Genomic DNA, 14,916 nt, shown 5'->3' with positions numbered 1-14,916 from the left:
TCCATTTTTCCCAGTACTATCTGTTGAAGAGGCTCTCCTTTCCCAATTGTATATTCTTGTTTCCTTTGTCAAAATTAACTGACCAGATATGTGTAGGTTTATTTATGGACTCTATTCTGTTCTGCTGATCTGTTTGTCCGTTTTTACACTAATACCATAGCGTTTCAATTACTATACTTTTGTAGTATAGGTTGAAACTAGGGAGCATGATACCTTCAGCTTTGTTCTTCTTTCTCAAGATCCTTTGAGTTTTTTTTGACTTATTTTGAATTATTTGTTATAGTTTTGTGAAAAATGCCATTAGGATTTCGATAGGATTGCATTTGGGTAGTATGGACATTTATTTATTAATTTATATATGTATGTATGTATTTATTTGTGTTTATTTTTGAGAGAGACAGAACATGAGTGGGGTAGGGGCAGAGAGAGAGAGAGAGGGACACACAGAATCTGAAGCAGGCTCTAGGCTCTGAGCTGTCAGCACAGAGCCTGACATGGGGCTTGAACCAATAAGCTGTGAGATCATGACCTGAGTGAAGTCAGATGCTTGACCGACTGAGCCGCCCAGGCGCCCCAGTATGGATATTTTAACAATGTTAATTCTTTCAATCCATGAGCATGGAATATGTTTACATTCATTTATACCTTTAATTTCTTTCATCAATGTGTTAAAGTTTTATGTCTTAAAGTGTCTTTTACCCCCTTGGTTAAATTTATTCCTGTACACTTTGAAGTCTCTTTTGTCTGATACAAGTATAGCTATGCAGCTTTGGTTTCCATTTGCATAGAATATCTTTTCTTTTCCATCCCTTCACTTTCTTTTTTTTTTTTTTTCAACGTTTATTTTTTTTGGGACAGAGAGAGACAGAGCATGAACGGGGGAGGGGCAGAGAGAGAGGGAGACACAGAATCGGAAACAGGCTCCAGGCTCTGAGCCATCAGCCCAGAGCCCGACGCGGGGCTCGAACTCACGGACCGTGAGATCATGACCTGGCTGAAGTCGGACGCTTAACCAACTGCGCCACCCAGGCGCCCCACCATCCCTTCACTTTCAGTCTGTGTGTGTCCTCATATCTGAAGTGAGTCTGTTGTAGACAGCATATAGACCTTATTTTTTATCTGTTCAGCCACTCTTTTGATTGGAGAATTTAGTCCATTTACATTTAAAGTAATTATTGATAAGTATAAGCTTATGGCCATTTGTCAGTTGTTTTATGGCTGTTTTTGTACTTCCTTTCTGTTCTTCTTCTCTTACTCTCTTCCCTTGTAGTTGAGTGATTTTCCTTAGTGTTTTGTTTACATTCCTTTCTCATTGTCTTTGTGTGTCTGGTGTAGATTTTTGCCTGTGGTTACTTTGAGGTTCATGTAACAACTCTATATAACAGTATACTTTAAGTTTATAGAGTCTTATGTTTGAATTCATTCTAAAAACTGTACGTTTTTACCCCCTCACACGTTCTGTTTTTGATGTCATATTTTTCATCTTTTTATTTTATTTCTTAATAATTATTAAAAGTTAATTGTACCACTTTTGTGTTTTACTCTTCATATTAGTTTTTATAAGCAGTTAATCTACTGTGTTTACAATATACTTGCATTTACCAGTGAGATTTTTACTTTCATATGTTTTCTTGTTACTTGTTAGACCCTTTTCTATTCACCTTTAAGAAGTCCCTTGAACATTTCTTGTAAGGCTGGTTTAATGGTGATGAACTTGGTTAGTTTTTGTTTATCTGGAAAATTCTGTTCTTTCTTTCTTTCTTTCTTTCTTTCTTTCTTTCTTTCAAGTTTATTTGAGGGGGAAGGGGCAGAGAGAGAGGGAGAGAGAATCAACTCAGGGCTTGATCTCACAAACTATGAAATCATAACTTGAGCTGAAATCAAGAGTTGGACGCTTGACCAACTAAGCCATCCAGGCACCCCTCTCCTTCAATTCTGAATCATAACCTTGCCAGGTAGAGTATTCTTGATTGGAATTTTGTTTTTTTCCTTTCAGTATTTTGAATATACCTTGCCACTCCCTTCTGGCCTGCAAACGTTCTGCTGAAAAATAAGGTCATAATCTTATGGGGTTTCCTGTGTATCTAGCAAGTTGTTTTCTTCTTGTGCTTTTAATAGTCTCTTTTAATTTTTGACATCTTAATTATAATGTATCTTGGTGTGGTGTCTTTGGGTTCATCTTTTTTATAAAATTTTTTTAATGTTTATTTATTTTTGAGAGAGAGAGAGAGACAGAGTGTGACCAGGGGAGGGGCAGAGAGAGAGGGAAGCACAGAATCTGAAGTAGGCTCCAGCTCTGAGCTGTCAGCACAGAGCCCAATGTGGGGCTCTGAACTCACGAGTGGTGAGATTGTAACCTGAGCCGACTGAGCCCTCGGTGCCCCTGTCTTTGGGTTTAAGTTATTTGGAATATGTTTTGCTTCTTGGAGCTGGCTGTCTGTTTCCTTCCCCAGTCTAGGAAGTTTTCAGCCATTATTTCTTCAAATAAGTTTTCTACCCATTGATCTCTCTTTTCTCCTTTTGGGACTGCTATAATGTGGCTATTATTCCACTTGATATTGTCCCATAGATCAACAGCTATCTTTGCTTTTTAAAATTTTTTCTTTTTGTTGCCCTGAACGGGAGAGTTCCACTGCCTTGTCTTCCAGGTTGCTGATCATTTCTTCTGCTTCATCTAGTCTGCTGTTGAACCCCTCTAGAGTATTTTTCAGTTTATCTATTATGTTCTTCAATTCTGTGACTTCTCTTTGGAACTTTTTTATGTTTTCTGCCTCCTTGTTGAAGTTTTCACTATGTTCATCCATTCTCCTGAGTTCAGTGTACATCTTTATGACCACTACTTTGAACTCATTATCAGGTAGATTAGTTATCTTTATTTCATTAAGGTCTTTTTCTGAGGTGGTGTCACATGCTTTCATTTGGAACGTATTTCTCTGTCTTCTTATATTGCTTGGTTTTGTGTATTTGTTTCTTCGTATTCTGTGAAACAGCTACTTCTCCCAGTCTTGAAAAGTTGGCCTTGTGTTGGAGATGAACCTTATAGTTCAGCCTTGCTCTAGCTTGTTGTTTAGCGGAACTTTGTGAAAGCACCCTGCTTTGTTCTCCGTAGGTTGCAGTTGTTGAGAGTATGCCAAGACCTGTCAGTGTTTCAAAAGGAGGGATCTCTGACAGTGCCTCGTTTTAGGCTGATTGTAAGCCAGATCCTTAAGCAACAGCTTCTAAGGTGCATAAAAATATATAGTCTTACATATATAATTATAAACCCTGACGACTTCTAGACCAGGTGATCTGGAGGTGTCCCCTGGGCAATAGTTGCAAAAATCGTGGCTTTAGACAGGTGTGTAAACTCCTTTCTGGGCAGTATCAGCAAACAGTGGCTGGGTCAAGGTAGAGCACTAATATGGTGTCTCCCTGCCCATGTTCCCAGGGGGCACTGCTGTGGCCTCTGATTATGTGGCAAGCCTAAAGCCTGCCTTTTAGACTGAAGCTTCAGAACACGAAAACAGGCCTTGTCACATGAAGACTGGGAGTGTGTTTCTGCCTTCTGTTGTGCAGTGCCCCGGGGTTGATGGCCTGCCAGGGAGTGTCCAATTGTTTCGGACCTCTGGGGCCCAGAAACACAATCCCCTCTGGCCACCAGAGCCAGGCAGACCTCCTGTGTGGGCTGTGGGTGCCTGTTGGCCGTGGCAGGGCAGGCCAAGCCAGTATTCTGTAGAGGTGGGGATGGGGCACTCCCACCTAAGATAGTAGGCTGGGGGGTGTATAAAACTGGTTCTTCCTAAAGCTGGCACCAACAAGGCAGAAGGAGAACACAAAAATGTCACCCACAAGTGCTTCCATCTCTCGAGAGAGTCCCAACAAGTTCCTGCCTCTTCTCAGATGCTTTAAGATTAACAAGTGAGGGACACCTCGGGGCTCAGTTGGTTGAGTGTCCAACTCTTGATTTTGGCTCAGGTCATGATCTTGTGGTTCATGGGATTGAGTCCTGCCCAGGGCTCTGTGCTGGTAGTGTGGAGCCTGCTTGGTATTCTGTCTCTCTTCTCTCTCTCTCTCTCTCTGCCCTTCTCCCCTGCTCACACTCCCCATCTCTCCCAAAATGAATAAATAAGCTCAAAAAAGAAAAGATTAACAAGTGAGTCTCCTTTGCATATGCTAGGTGCCTTTCAAATTGTTATTTTTGCGCTAGGCCCCAGGGTCTGTGGACCCTTTAAGAGTGGATTATTTAAAAAAATTTTTTTTTAATGTTTATTTATTTTTGAGAGACAGAGAGAGACACAGCATAAGTGGGGTAGGGGCAGAGAGAGAGAAGGAGACACAGAATCCGAAGCAGGCTCCAGGCTCTGAGCTGTCAGCACAGAGCCCAACACAGGGCTCAAACTCACAAGCCGTGAGATCATGACCTGAGCCGAAGTCAGATGCTTAACCGACTGAGCCACCCAGGTACTCCAAGAGTGGATTTAAAAAAAATCATATTTATCTTGATGATGTCCCAATAGTTCATTTTTGCTTTTGTTTCCCTTGCCTCTGGAGATGTGTCAAGTAAGAAGTTGCTGTGGCCAAGGTCTAAGAGGTTTTTGCCTGCTTTCTCCTCGAGGATTCTGATGGCTTCCTGACTTACATTTAGGTCTTTATCCATATTTATTTATTTTTTTGAGTTTATTTTTATGTATGGTGTAAGAAAGTGGTCCAAGTTCATTCTTCTGCATGTTGCTGTCCAGTTTTCACCATTTGCTGAGGAGGCTGTCTTCATTCCATTGACTATTCTTTCCTGCTTTGTCAAAGGATGGCCATATGCTTGTGGGTCCATTTCTGGGTTCTCTATTCTGTTCCATTGATCTGTGTGTCCGTTTTTGTGCCAGTACCATACTGTCTTGACGATTACAGCTTTGTAATACAGTTTGAAGTCTGGGATTGTGATGCTTCCAGCTTTGGTTTTCTTTTTCAGGATTGCCTTGGCTATTCGGGGTCTTTTCTGGTTCCATACAAATTTTAGGACTGTTTGTTTAGTACTATGAAGACTACTGGTGTTATTTTGGTAGGGATTGCAAGAGTGGAATTCTTGTTACCTATAGCCCTATGGTTCTCCTGGAATTAAGCCCCTTGATTGTCAAGATCAAACACTTTGGGGGGCTTGTTTCTCTGGTGTAGTTCTTTAGGGTTGGGGTGCCTAATGTGGGGCACAAATCCCTTGGTCATTGGGAACAAAATCTGTATTGTGATGAGACTATGGGTGTAACAGAATAAATGTCTACCTGCGGTAGTTTTTTTGAAGGACTAATTCGGAATTATGAGTTGAGAAGCTTTTAAGCATATCCGCGCCCGTCCTCTCCTCTCGGCCGAATTCCCCGCGTGCGGGCGCAGGACGCGGGGGGCCTTAGCCGAGGGAGGGCTCTGCGGCCCACGCGGCCCCGGAGGAGCACCCCCCCCGCGGGCGTCCGCCCGGCCAGAGGCGGGCGAGTCACCCCGGAGGCTCGCGGTAGTTTCTCAAACCGCAGAGGGCAAAGAAAGAAGAGCGCGCTCGGCCTGAGAACGATTGCTCTGAAGCGTGTCGTACGTGCAGCGGGCGCCGCAGTCATTCGGGCACCGCGTGGACGCGCGCTGTAAACCCCGCCGCGGGACTGTCCCTTCTAGACCGAGGCTGCAAGCGGGGCTTCCCCTACCGGTTGGATGAGTCAGCGCACACCGCAAACATCGTGATACTGGCAGCGGGACGAGGAGCCGAGGCCAGTGGCTGGCCCCGTGGGATCATCCGCGCGAACGTGTCTCGGCCTTCTAAGCCCCCGCCCTGCAGCTCTGGAGAGAGCGAGAGAGCGAGAGAGCGAGAACACGTCTGTAAGGAGGAGAAGGAAGTCTTTTCCGGAGAGCGCGAGCGCGTGTCTGCGAAGAAGGGAAGTCTTTGTGCGCGGCCGGGCTCCTTCCAACTCCGGCTTGTGGCGTGGCGGACGGTCTAGGGCGACAGCGCTGGTAACAGACCTTTCTGCGAAGAGGGAAACGCTCCACCTACGCTCTTGCTGTCCAGGCCGGCGGCCCCTGTCCCAGGTGGCTGTTGAGTACTTGAGACGTGACCTGATTTTTAAAGTTTATTTAAGTTCAATTAATGTAAATAGCAGCATGTGGCTACGGTCGGCTAGAGCACTGAGGGCTTAGTAAAACTTTATATGTACATAATGTGTAAATTTTACGTTAGTTCTAAAAGATTTTAATATCGCAGGAGAATACGGAGTAAAGTCTCCTGTGTCACCCTGCGCCCTTTGCAGAAGTCGAGCAGAGGCCGTTTTAGTTGCTTCGCCGGCGTTTTTCAACCGATGCCTTTGCATAATATACCTTGTAACAAGATAGGAGCCCCTCTCAGTCGCCCTTTGCGTGTATCGAGGGCTCAGCTCAGCTCAAGTGAGCGTTGCGCGAGGGCTGTGAAGCCCGGATGGCACTTCTGTGGCATTAACAGGATTTTCAGGTCAATCGGAGGCAAGCCGCGCTCTTCCCTTCCATGGCTTGGGCCCGAGCCCCACAGAAGGGGGGCTTTGTGGCCGTGTGGGGCACTCCCTGGACTCAGTCGGACCTGTAGATGAGCTGAATTAGGAGGGGGAGCAGGGGGAGACGCAGCAGGGACGATAACGTCTCGGAGCGCATCCTTGGCTTCGACTGTTCTTCTAGCCCCGCTCCCGCAAAGCAGCTCGCGTGGGCGCCGCGGTGAAATAAGGCCACGTCTGAGACCAGCGCGTCCCACTGCGTGTTCTGCCTACTTGCAAGCTAGTGATTCAGCGTGTTGCTCTTTCCTGAACGCCGGCAGAGGACACGAGACTCACGGGCCAGAGACAGAGGGCTTTCTTAATCATAGCAGGGCAGGCGGCCTGAGCTTCCTGCTTACGCAGGAAGTTTGTCCCCTTGCCGTGGGGGTGGCTGTGCACATCCCAGGTGCATGCCTGCACATTCAGTGAGCGTGCTCCAGTGTGGGAACGTGGAGCTTGGGGAAGCCACTGTTTAAGCAAGCCTGCTGTTTGTCTCCAAGGGACGCATTTTCCTCCCCTTGAGGTGGTGGCTCACTGCCTAGGAACTCCGGAAATGGTCGGGCGAGGAACAGCCACGCCGCACGTTCTTGGCACGCCTGGCGAGGCTGCAAGTGCTCGCAGAGAAGTGCCCCCACCGCTTCATGCTCTGCTTTGTCCACACGCCCCTTCGGGACCCTCTAAAATGGGAAATACGTTGCTGCTGACATTTGCACCGCACTTTTTTTTTTTTTAACATTTATTTATTTTTGAGACAGAGAGACAGAGCATGAATGGGGGGAGGGCCAGAGAGAGAGGGAGACACAGAATCTGAAGCAGGCTCTAGGCTCTGAGCTGTCGGCACAGAGCCTGATGCGGGGCTCGAACTCATGGACCGTGAGATCATGACCTGAGCGAAGTCGGACGCTCAACCGACTGGGCCACCCAGGCGCCCCTGCGCCGCATTTTTAAGAGCGTCTCGTTTAGAGGAAACCCAGAGAGTGTTGTTGATTTGTTTTTAAATTGTATAGAGTAGAAATTGTAAGGACATTTTGTGGACGGGATGCAACTTGCGTTTGGTACTCTAAGTGGCATTGGAAGATCTCAAGGCTGGAAGAAAAATGGAGCGTAGTCCAGCTGCCTATCCGATATTTGGTGCTAAGTGATTACCTGCCTCTGTTCAGACACCCCCAGTTCCAAGGCTTTTCCACTTGCTTGATCACTGGGGCTGCCTTTTCCTGAGTAACATTAAGCAAGTGTCAGGATGGCGAGGCGGTGGCAATCGGTACGGTGGCCTCAGAGCGCAGTGCTGGGTTGTCTGCGGGAAATCCCACTCTACAGCATGTAAACGTGGTGTTTCTTCCAGGCTAATAGTATCCCCAACTGGAGCGCATTTCTCCTTTCAGTAACTGCCACATTTTCCCTTAAATCTCAATGAAATTGTCTATTGTGTCTCTAATTCCTTTGTCCCCATCCATATTCTTTATATTACGGAAAAGTTTCAAATCATATTAAAGTTGGGAGAACAGTACAGCGAAAGCTTGTGTACCCCTTCTACCCCAGTTTCAACAGTTATTAACACAGGGCTAATCTAGTTTCATTTATATTCCTTCTGTGAATTAATTTGAAACAAATCCCAGACGTTGTGTCCTTTCACCTACGGATATGTCAGCGTATATACCTAAAGGATCAGGGCTGCAGTTGACCCTTGAACAATGCAGGGACCAAGGGTGCCAGACTTCCCCACACAGCTGGAAATCCGTGTATAACTTTGATTCCCCCCAAAGCAAAAGCCTTATTGACAATATGAACAGTCAACTAACACATATTTTTATGTGGTACATATTAAATACTGTGTTCTTGCAATAAAGTAAGCTAGAGAAGAGATGTGAGGAAAATCATAAGGAAGAGAAATATATTTATAGTACTGTACTGTAAAAAATCTGCATATAAGTGGACACGCATAGTTCAAACCCTTGTTCAGGGGTCAGCTGTATTTTATTTATTTTTTAATGTTTATTTTTGACAGAGAGAGATAGAGCGTGAGCAGGGGACAGACAGAGAGAGAGGGAGACACAGAATCTGAAGCAGGCTCCAGGCTCTGAGCTGTCAGCACAGAGCCCGACACGGGACTCAAACTCCGGAGCTGAAGTCGGATGCTTAACTGACTGAGCCACCCAGGCGCCCCCAAGGATCAACTGTATTTTAAAAATATAGAACTGTGATACCACCATCATGTATAAAACATTAACAGAATTCCTTGCTATCATCACATAATGTCTTTAGATATCCAGTCAGCATTCAAAATTTACCTGATTACCTAAAAACGTTTTTATACTTGGTTTGAGGGTCCAAGTAAGGCCCACACGTTATATTTATAGTTGATATGTAGCCTTCTTTCAATCTATAGGTTTCTCCATCCCTCTTTTTTTTTTTTTTTTTTTTTAATTTTCTTGCAGTTTCCTTGTTGAAGAACACAGTCATTTGTCCTGTGAAATTTCCTACGTTCTGGATTTTGCTGCGTGTATCCATGTGGCGTCCTTTAATGTACTTGTTCCCCTGTCCCTCCATTTCTAGAACTGGTAGTTAGATCTAGAGGCTCATTTCTCTTAAACGCAGGCAGGCTTTCTTCCGTACCAGTATGTCAGAACTGCTCTTGTCACTGTCCCTACAGTTAGCAAGATGAATGTTCTTGCTAACCCCAGTGGCCAGCCCTCAGTTTCAATGTCACCTGGCACCTAATATATGCTCAAATGCTGGTGGTGGTAGCAGTTAGTATTTTCCCCCATCTTCCTCAAATAAGTAACATCTCTGTTCTTCACATTAAGTGACTTGCCTAAAACAGTGGCCAAATGGGGGTTCACATAGGAGCCTTTTGCCTCACGACACCCTACCACTTTACTACTGTGATTTCTTTTTAATGTTTATTTATCTTTGCGAGAGAGAGAGAGAGAGAGAGAGAGAGAGAGAGCGCGCGCGCGCGCATGAGCAGGGGAAGGGCAGAGAGAGAGGGAGACAGAATCCGAAGCAGGCTCCGGGCTCCGAGCTGTCAGCACAGAACCAGACGCGGGGCCGGAACTCACGGACAGCAAGATCACGACCTGAGCCGCGGTCGGATGCTTGACCGACTGAGCCACCCCAGGTGCCCTGCGCTACTGTAATGTTCGTTTCAGGTGTGAACTAATGGTAACTGCCTGACATCTGGCAGTGCGCCAGGCATAATGTTAATGCCGACACTGGAGTTGAGAATTCAGGGGCTCCTACACAGAGATACAACATTTTCAATGAATACAGCTATCAAAATGTGTAACTATTCTTAAGTATTTTAGAACAGGGTGCTGTATAATTTTAAAAATTTCATTCTGGGTTGGGAATGAAAAACTGTTCCATTAAGTTAACTGGAAGCCTTTCTTTCTTTCTCTTTAGTGGACTCATCGGGCGAAGCTGGGCTATGTTGTTTGCCAGTGGAGGCTTCAGGGTGAAACTCTATGATATTGAACAACAGCAGGTAACAAATGCCTTGGAAAACATCAGGTACGTTAACTGGCACCTTCTGGGAGGACTTGACATGGCTCTTTTGCTCTCAGGAGGTCTTGGTTATCATATTCTCAAGGCTTCAAACACTTGTGATTTTATTCTTCCCTTTGGTGGCGGTTCCAGTGCCTTGGAGCTGGTAAAGAGACCCGCGGTGGCTGAGACGTAAATTAAGACCGAAGAAGGAGCTCAGATGGTGAGGAGAGGACCCTTAGGGTTGTAAAGATGTGTGATGGGAGTGGAGTCGCTGAACAGGCATCTGAGGCTTCCAGCCGGAGTGAGTGAGTGAGCTTACCTCGCTGTGTCCCACGGGGCTGGACGTCTGGGTCTCCCTGTGGTCCCCGGGCAGACAGCGGTGGCTCACAGCACGCGGTAGCCAGAGCTGCGTGGGCATTGCGTTTTAGGAACAGGAGGTCCCGCAGTGTGTTTCGACCTATTGATCTAATGATGCCAGGACTCAAATGAACCGTGACAACTGTGATAGTTAAAGGCCTCAGAGTAGGTGAACTTACATAGGCTGAGTGCTAAGCTTGGGGGAGGGCTAAGTTTTGGGAATAATCACAGGGGGCAGGATAAAAACAGGAACCAAAGGAAAAAGGCCAAGAATGAGGGAGGTCAAAGATAGAGGCTCCAAACGAATACAATGTTCCGGAAGATGAAAGGGCCCTAAATCGTGACCTCTTCACCCAACATGACCATCACTGAACACAGTTTTGACCGTCTCACACATGGTGTCGTTCAGGCAGGTATTCTCCTTGGAGGATATCCGCGAGCGTGCAACCTGAAGTTGTAGTCATGTAACAAGACTGTGCTTACTTTATAGTTTATTTTTTGAAAAGACTAATATACATGGCTATTATTTAATATTATCGGTGCCTGATTAGATTGAACTTTTAAAAGCCAGTTTGTAAGAGTTTTGCATCAAAAAAACCAAAATAATGTATTGCTATTAGCAGCCTTATGAAAGAAAAGCACATCTGAATTCTTGCATGTCTAAAACTTAAGTGTACACACGGTCCTTTCGTCAATAGCAGTAGCTTTGTTTTTGTAGCCCATCTACACATGACTCTGAGTTCACTTAAATATGCAGAACTGGTTGTACTTCTTTGGCAGGAAGTAGAGATCTCAGGGTATCTTGTGACTACCTTTTTCTTCTGGAATTATTACTAGCAAATAGTAGCAGGAAAATCAGGTTGAATGGTGTCATGTTGCCCTCCGAGGGAAGACTACATTTTTGGTCTTATCACCTAAGTAAAGCCAGCTGCTTCCCTTACTTAGGCAAGATTTTCAGATGCTCCTTTCCTGGACACAGAGACCAGGTTAAGAGCATTGAGTCCAAACCTTATTTTTGCATATACCTTGGTCAGTAGAAGAGTTGTGAGTTTCAGTGCTTTTTCAGTCAAAAAAGAATTACTGCTGCTGCTTTCAGGAAGTCAACCGTGTCACTCAGCACACAGAGACTGTTAGCTCACGTCAACAGCACTGGCTGTTTGGCTGTGGTCCTAGTACGTTCAGGAACCGAGACTAGAACGTCCCTGACCACGTCTGAGGCACAAGTGTAAGGAGAGCCAACTTGATCCTTTTCGTCAAGAAGTATAAACAATGCATCTTCCTGATTGGGTTGAGTTGACTGATGGGTCAAAATGGTTTGTGCCCACCATGCCCCCTTTTATGCCACTGGTTTATGTTCTTCATTCATCACACTAGGTTGTGAGCTCCATGGGGACTGAGACTATGCAGTATACTCACAGTGCCTTCATTATTGAAGTGGTTTGTGATCTCTGCTAGCCATGACGGCCGCAGAAGGAAGCCACATGCACACCTCTTGACCCCAGAGCCGGGCACCAGCTCAGTAATTGTTTTAAGTGAGTCATGGGAGCCTTTTCTAGAGTCTCAGAAAGTACTTCTTGGCGTGTCTTTTGTACACTCTCTCCCTACCATCTGTCCAACCCTTGCTGTTTGCCTCACTTCCCATAGTCCCATCCTTCCAGACATCTTATGGTAGGGAATACATGGTTGAAATCTTACTACTTCTGCATGAAAACTCTATGTTAGACTTATTAGACACTAATCTTAAACGAGTAGAAATTGTACATCTTGATTCTGAAATTGTAAAAATTAACTTAAACTGGTGCAGTTGATTTATTTTTTAAAGTTACAACATTAGAAGATGAGAGGAATTATCACGACTCATGCCATACCGAGAGATCATGGAGAATTAAAAAAAAATTAAAAAGATGTCACGCAAGACTAATTGTTTTCTAAGAGTGGTAAAATGAGAAACTTAAAAGTTATTTAAATCTCAAAATAGAAAGGTAGCTTGACCTCAGAAAACCTCGTTAGCTGCTGCTTTACCACTTGGTTTTTGGTTTCCATTGTATGCCTGATGTTCGGCACGTGTTAGGTCTCAAGAATCTGAGACTGAATGTATTTTAAGAGAAAAACAATAATCAGGTAAAAGTTATAATATGGACTCCTAGATCAGGACATGACTTTTTGGAATTTGGATCCAGCATCATTTCCACGTAGTGACAGGCCATTCTCGCCATCACCAGACCAGGGCTGCCTGGCATGAGCCATATTGATATCTCAGGGACCGCTCCACTCTGAGGCAGAGGACAAACTGCCTTGTTTTACATGAGTCCCAATCTGAAATCACTATCATATTTTGATAAACTTTCTCTTTACAATTTCTGGATTGCCGTCTCTTTACTACCTGTAGATGGTCATTCTCGTATGCAAATCCCCCCCAAAATGAATCTGCTTTCTACACAGATTAGGATTTAATAAACCACCAGAAGTGATCCCTGAAAGCAGGTAGCTGCCCTGTACTCCTGCCTCCTGAGTAACTGAACTCCTTGTCTCTGAACTGAGGCATTTCTAATAACTGGGTTCCTGGGATGTGTTTAAATTGCTACCCCGACCCCTACACTTGCTTAAATATCTTGAATTCAGTTTTGATCTGGGTTCCTCTGGATTGATCTGTTCTGGTTTGAAAGGAACTTTTAGTTTTCCTGTGTACCTTTTGGCTAGAATAGCTGAGTGTAATCACGAAATGGCCATGAACTGCTTCTATCCCTGTCTGCACACCTCCTTGTATTGTGACTTTGCTGCTCCCACTGCCCGACTCTGGGTTTGGCCACAGACTTTCACTGGCCAGTGGGACAGAGAGCAAATGCCATGCGAGCAGAGGCTTGGAAAGCTCCTGTGCATTGAGAACTTACCCTCACTTGCTGCTGGGAACCCTTCCTGCCATCCTTCATCCTGTCGGTCAGTTCAGTCTGGCCCCCTGGAGACACGTGGCCCAGCTGTCAGCCGGCACTAGCCAACACCAGCACCGACCCCTAGATGGATGAGTGAAACCATCCTCGACCAACAGCCCCTAGCTAACCTGCCACACGACTGCAGCGTCACGCACGAGCTGAGCTGACTGCAGCCAGAATTACTGATTCCCAGGATTGTGACAGCAGATTGGTAGATTACCAACATACCAAACCTTGGCCAGGTCCCTGTGCTTAGATTGCTGTCCTCTACTGATTCTAGGTTCTGAGGGGTTCTGGTTTTATCTTCTTACAGCTTTTACAAGGGAATTCTGCTTCTGTGGGAAGTGATGGAAAGCTATCAGTCCCTTCGCTGTCTTAAGGGAACATACCGTGAATGAACTTCTATTGGGAAACGGCGTGCCCATTTGTTTATGTATTGTCTATGTCTGTTTTCACTCTACAACGAGTAGTTGCAACAGAGACCAAATGACCCACGAAGCCTAAAATATTTACTATCCTTTCACTCCCACCAAGGGAAATGGATCAGCAGTGTATGAGTAATAATTAACATGCCGTGAGATTTCAGGAGAAGTTGAGCAGGCCTAGCTGAACTGATAGCACATGCTCTATTGTCAGGTGAGATTTGAACATATATTTTGTAGGGAAAACTCCAAGGCTGGGGAAAATATATGTCAGGCTGAAAAAAAACCAGTTATATTTCTATACATTGGCAACACATAGTTTGAAAACAGTAAAAAATTTGCTACAGAAAATGTAAGCAAACTAGGGATAAATATAAAAAGAATGTGAAATACATTCATGGAGAATTTAAAAAAAATGTTATTGAAGGACAGTTAATAAAAAGTAAATGGAGAGACATCTATCCTAGCAACAACCTGTCTTTGGTGGTTTAATTGAAACCCTCCTAGCAGTGGGGGACAGGGAGTGGGTTGACTAAACCGAACTGCATGGAAAAGTGCAGAAGGGATCCGAGGTCCTGATGCCAAAAGTTCACACCAGTGGGCTATGGGTTCAGCCAGGTCATTCAACTTGACTTATCTATGTGTTCACAGATCATGCTGTCACTTGGCTGTCATTCGGACAGTTCAAATGATTGCTTCATTTCAATTATTTATTTCCCTTCCCAAACAGAAGTCGTGTTGCTTTATCTGATTTGTAAAAGGTATATATGCTAATTGTACATTCAGAACATTGGGGAGAAATAAGAGTATTTCGACTGTCTCTGAATGGTAGGAATAAGAGTGAGCATTGTTGAACATTTTGAGGACATGCGCTGACACCTTGATCCTGCACGCTTCTGTGCACGTGGACACGCACGTGTCAACAGTGAAAGTAGGGCTGTGAAGGCTTAGTTGGTATTGGGGGTGGACTCAAGAATGTTACGAATTCTGCTTTGTCTGGTCGTCCGCCTGTGAGGTTTCCAACAGTGACAAACAAAGTACACGTGTTAAGTGAGCCAAGGCTTGATACTCAAGTGTAAACTTTGGTGAAATCAACACTACTTGAGGCTTAGTGGGTCCTCTGCTCCCCTGAGTATCTCCCCGCCCACCCAGTCCCAATGTCACCACCAGCCTGAGGGAAGAGAACTTCAGGGTGCCCAGGCGAGGGGGGAG

At 45.1% G+C, this 14,916-nt stretch overlaps 1 protein-coding gene across 2 annotated transcripts in view; it reads left to right on the top strand.

Annotated features, from left to right (window-relative positions):
- The window catches only part of CRYL1 (crystallin lambda 1), a 128,059-nt gene that overhangs the window by 5,131 nt on the left and 108,012 nt on the right, over nucleotides 1-14,916 (top strand). Inside the window, exons 1-2 of one of the 2 annotated variants that reach the window (XM_047833159.1) lie at nucleotides 9,915-10,019; nucleotides 10,146-10,215. Coding sequence is in view for 1 of the 2 variants with exons in the window: in XM_047833078.1 (XP_047689034.1) it covers nucleotides 9,912-10,019 (108 nt within the window). In the remaining variant the exon portion in view is untranslated. Of the gene's footprint in view, nucleotides 1-9,911; nucleotides 10,020-10,145; nucleotides 10,216-14,916 lie in introns of those variants that run through there. The other variant, XM_047833078.1, reaches the window with a different exon arrangement.

The sequence above is a fragment of the Prionailurus viverrinus genome, chromosome A1 (genome assembly GCF_022837055.1).
Source record: "Prionailurus viverrinus isolate Anna chromosome A1, UM_Priviv_1.0, whole genome shotgun sequence".
NCBI classification, from domain to species: domain Eukaryota; kingdom Metazoa; phylum Chordata; class Mammalia; order Carnivora; family Felidae; genus Prionailurus; species Prionailurus viverrinus.
The sequence above is the reverse complement of the archived record's forward strand: the minus strand, read 5'-3'. Positions and strand labels throughout refer to the sequence as shown.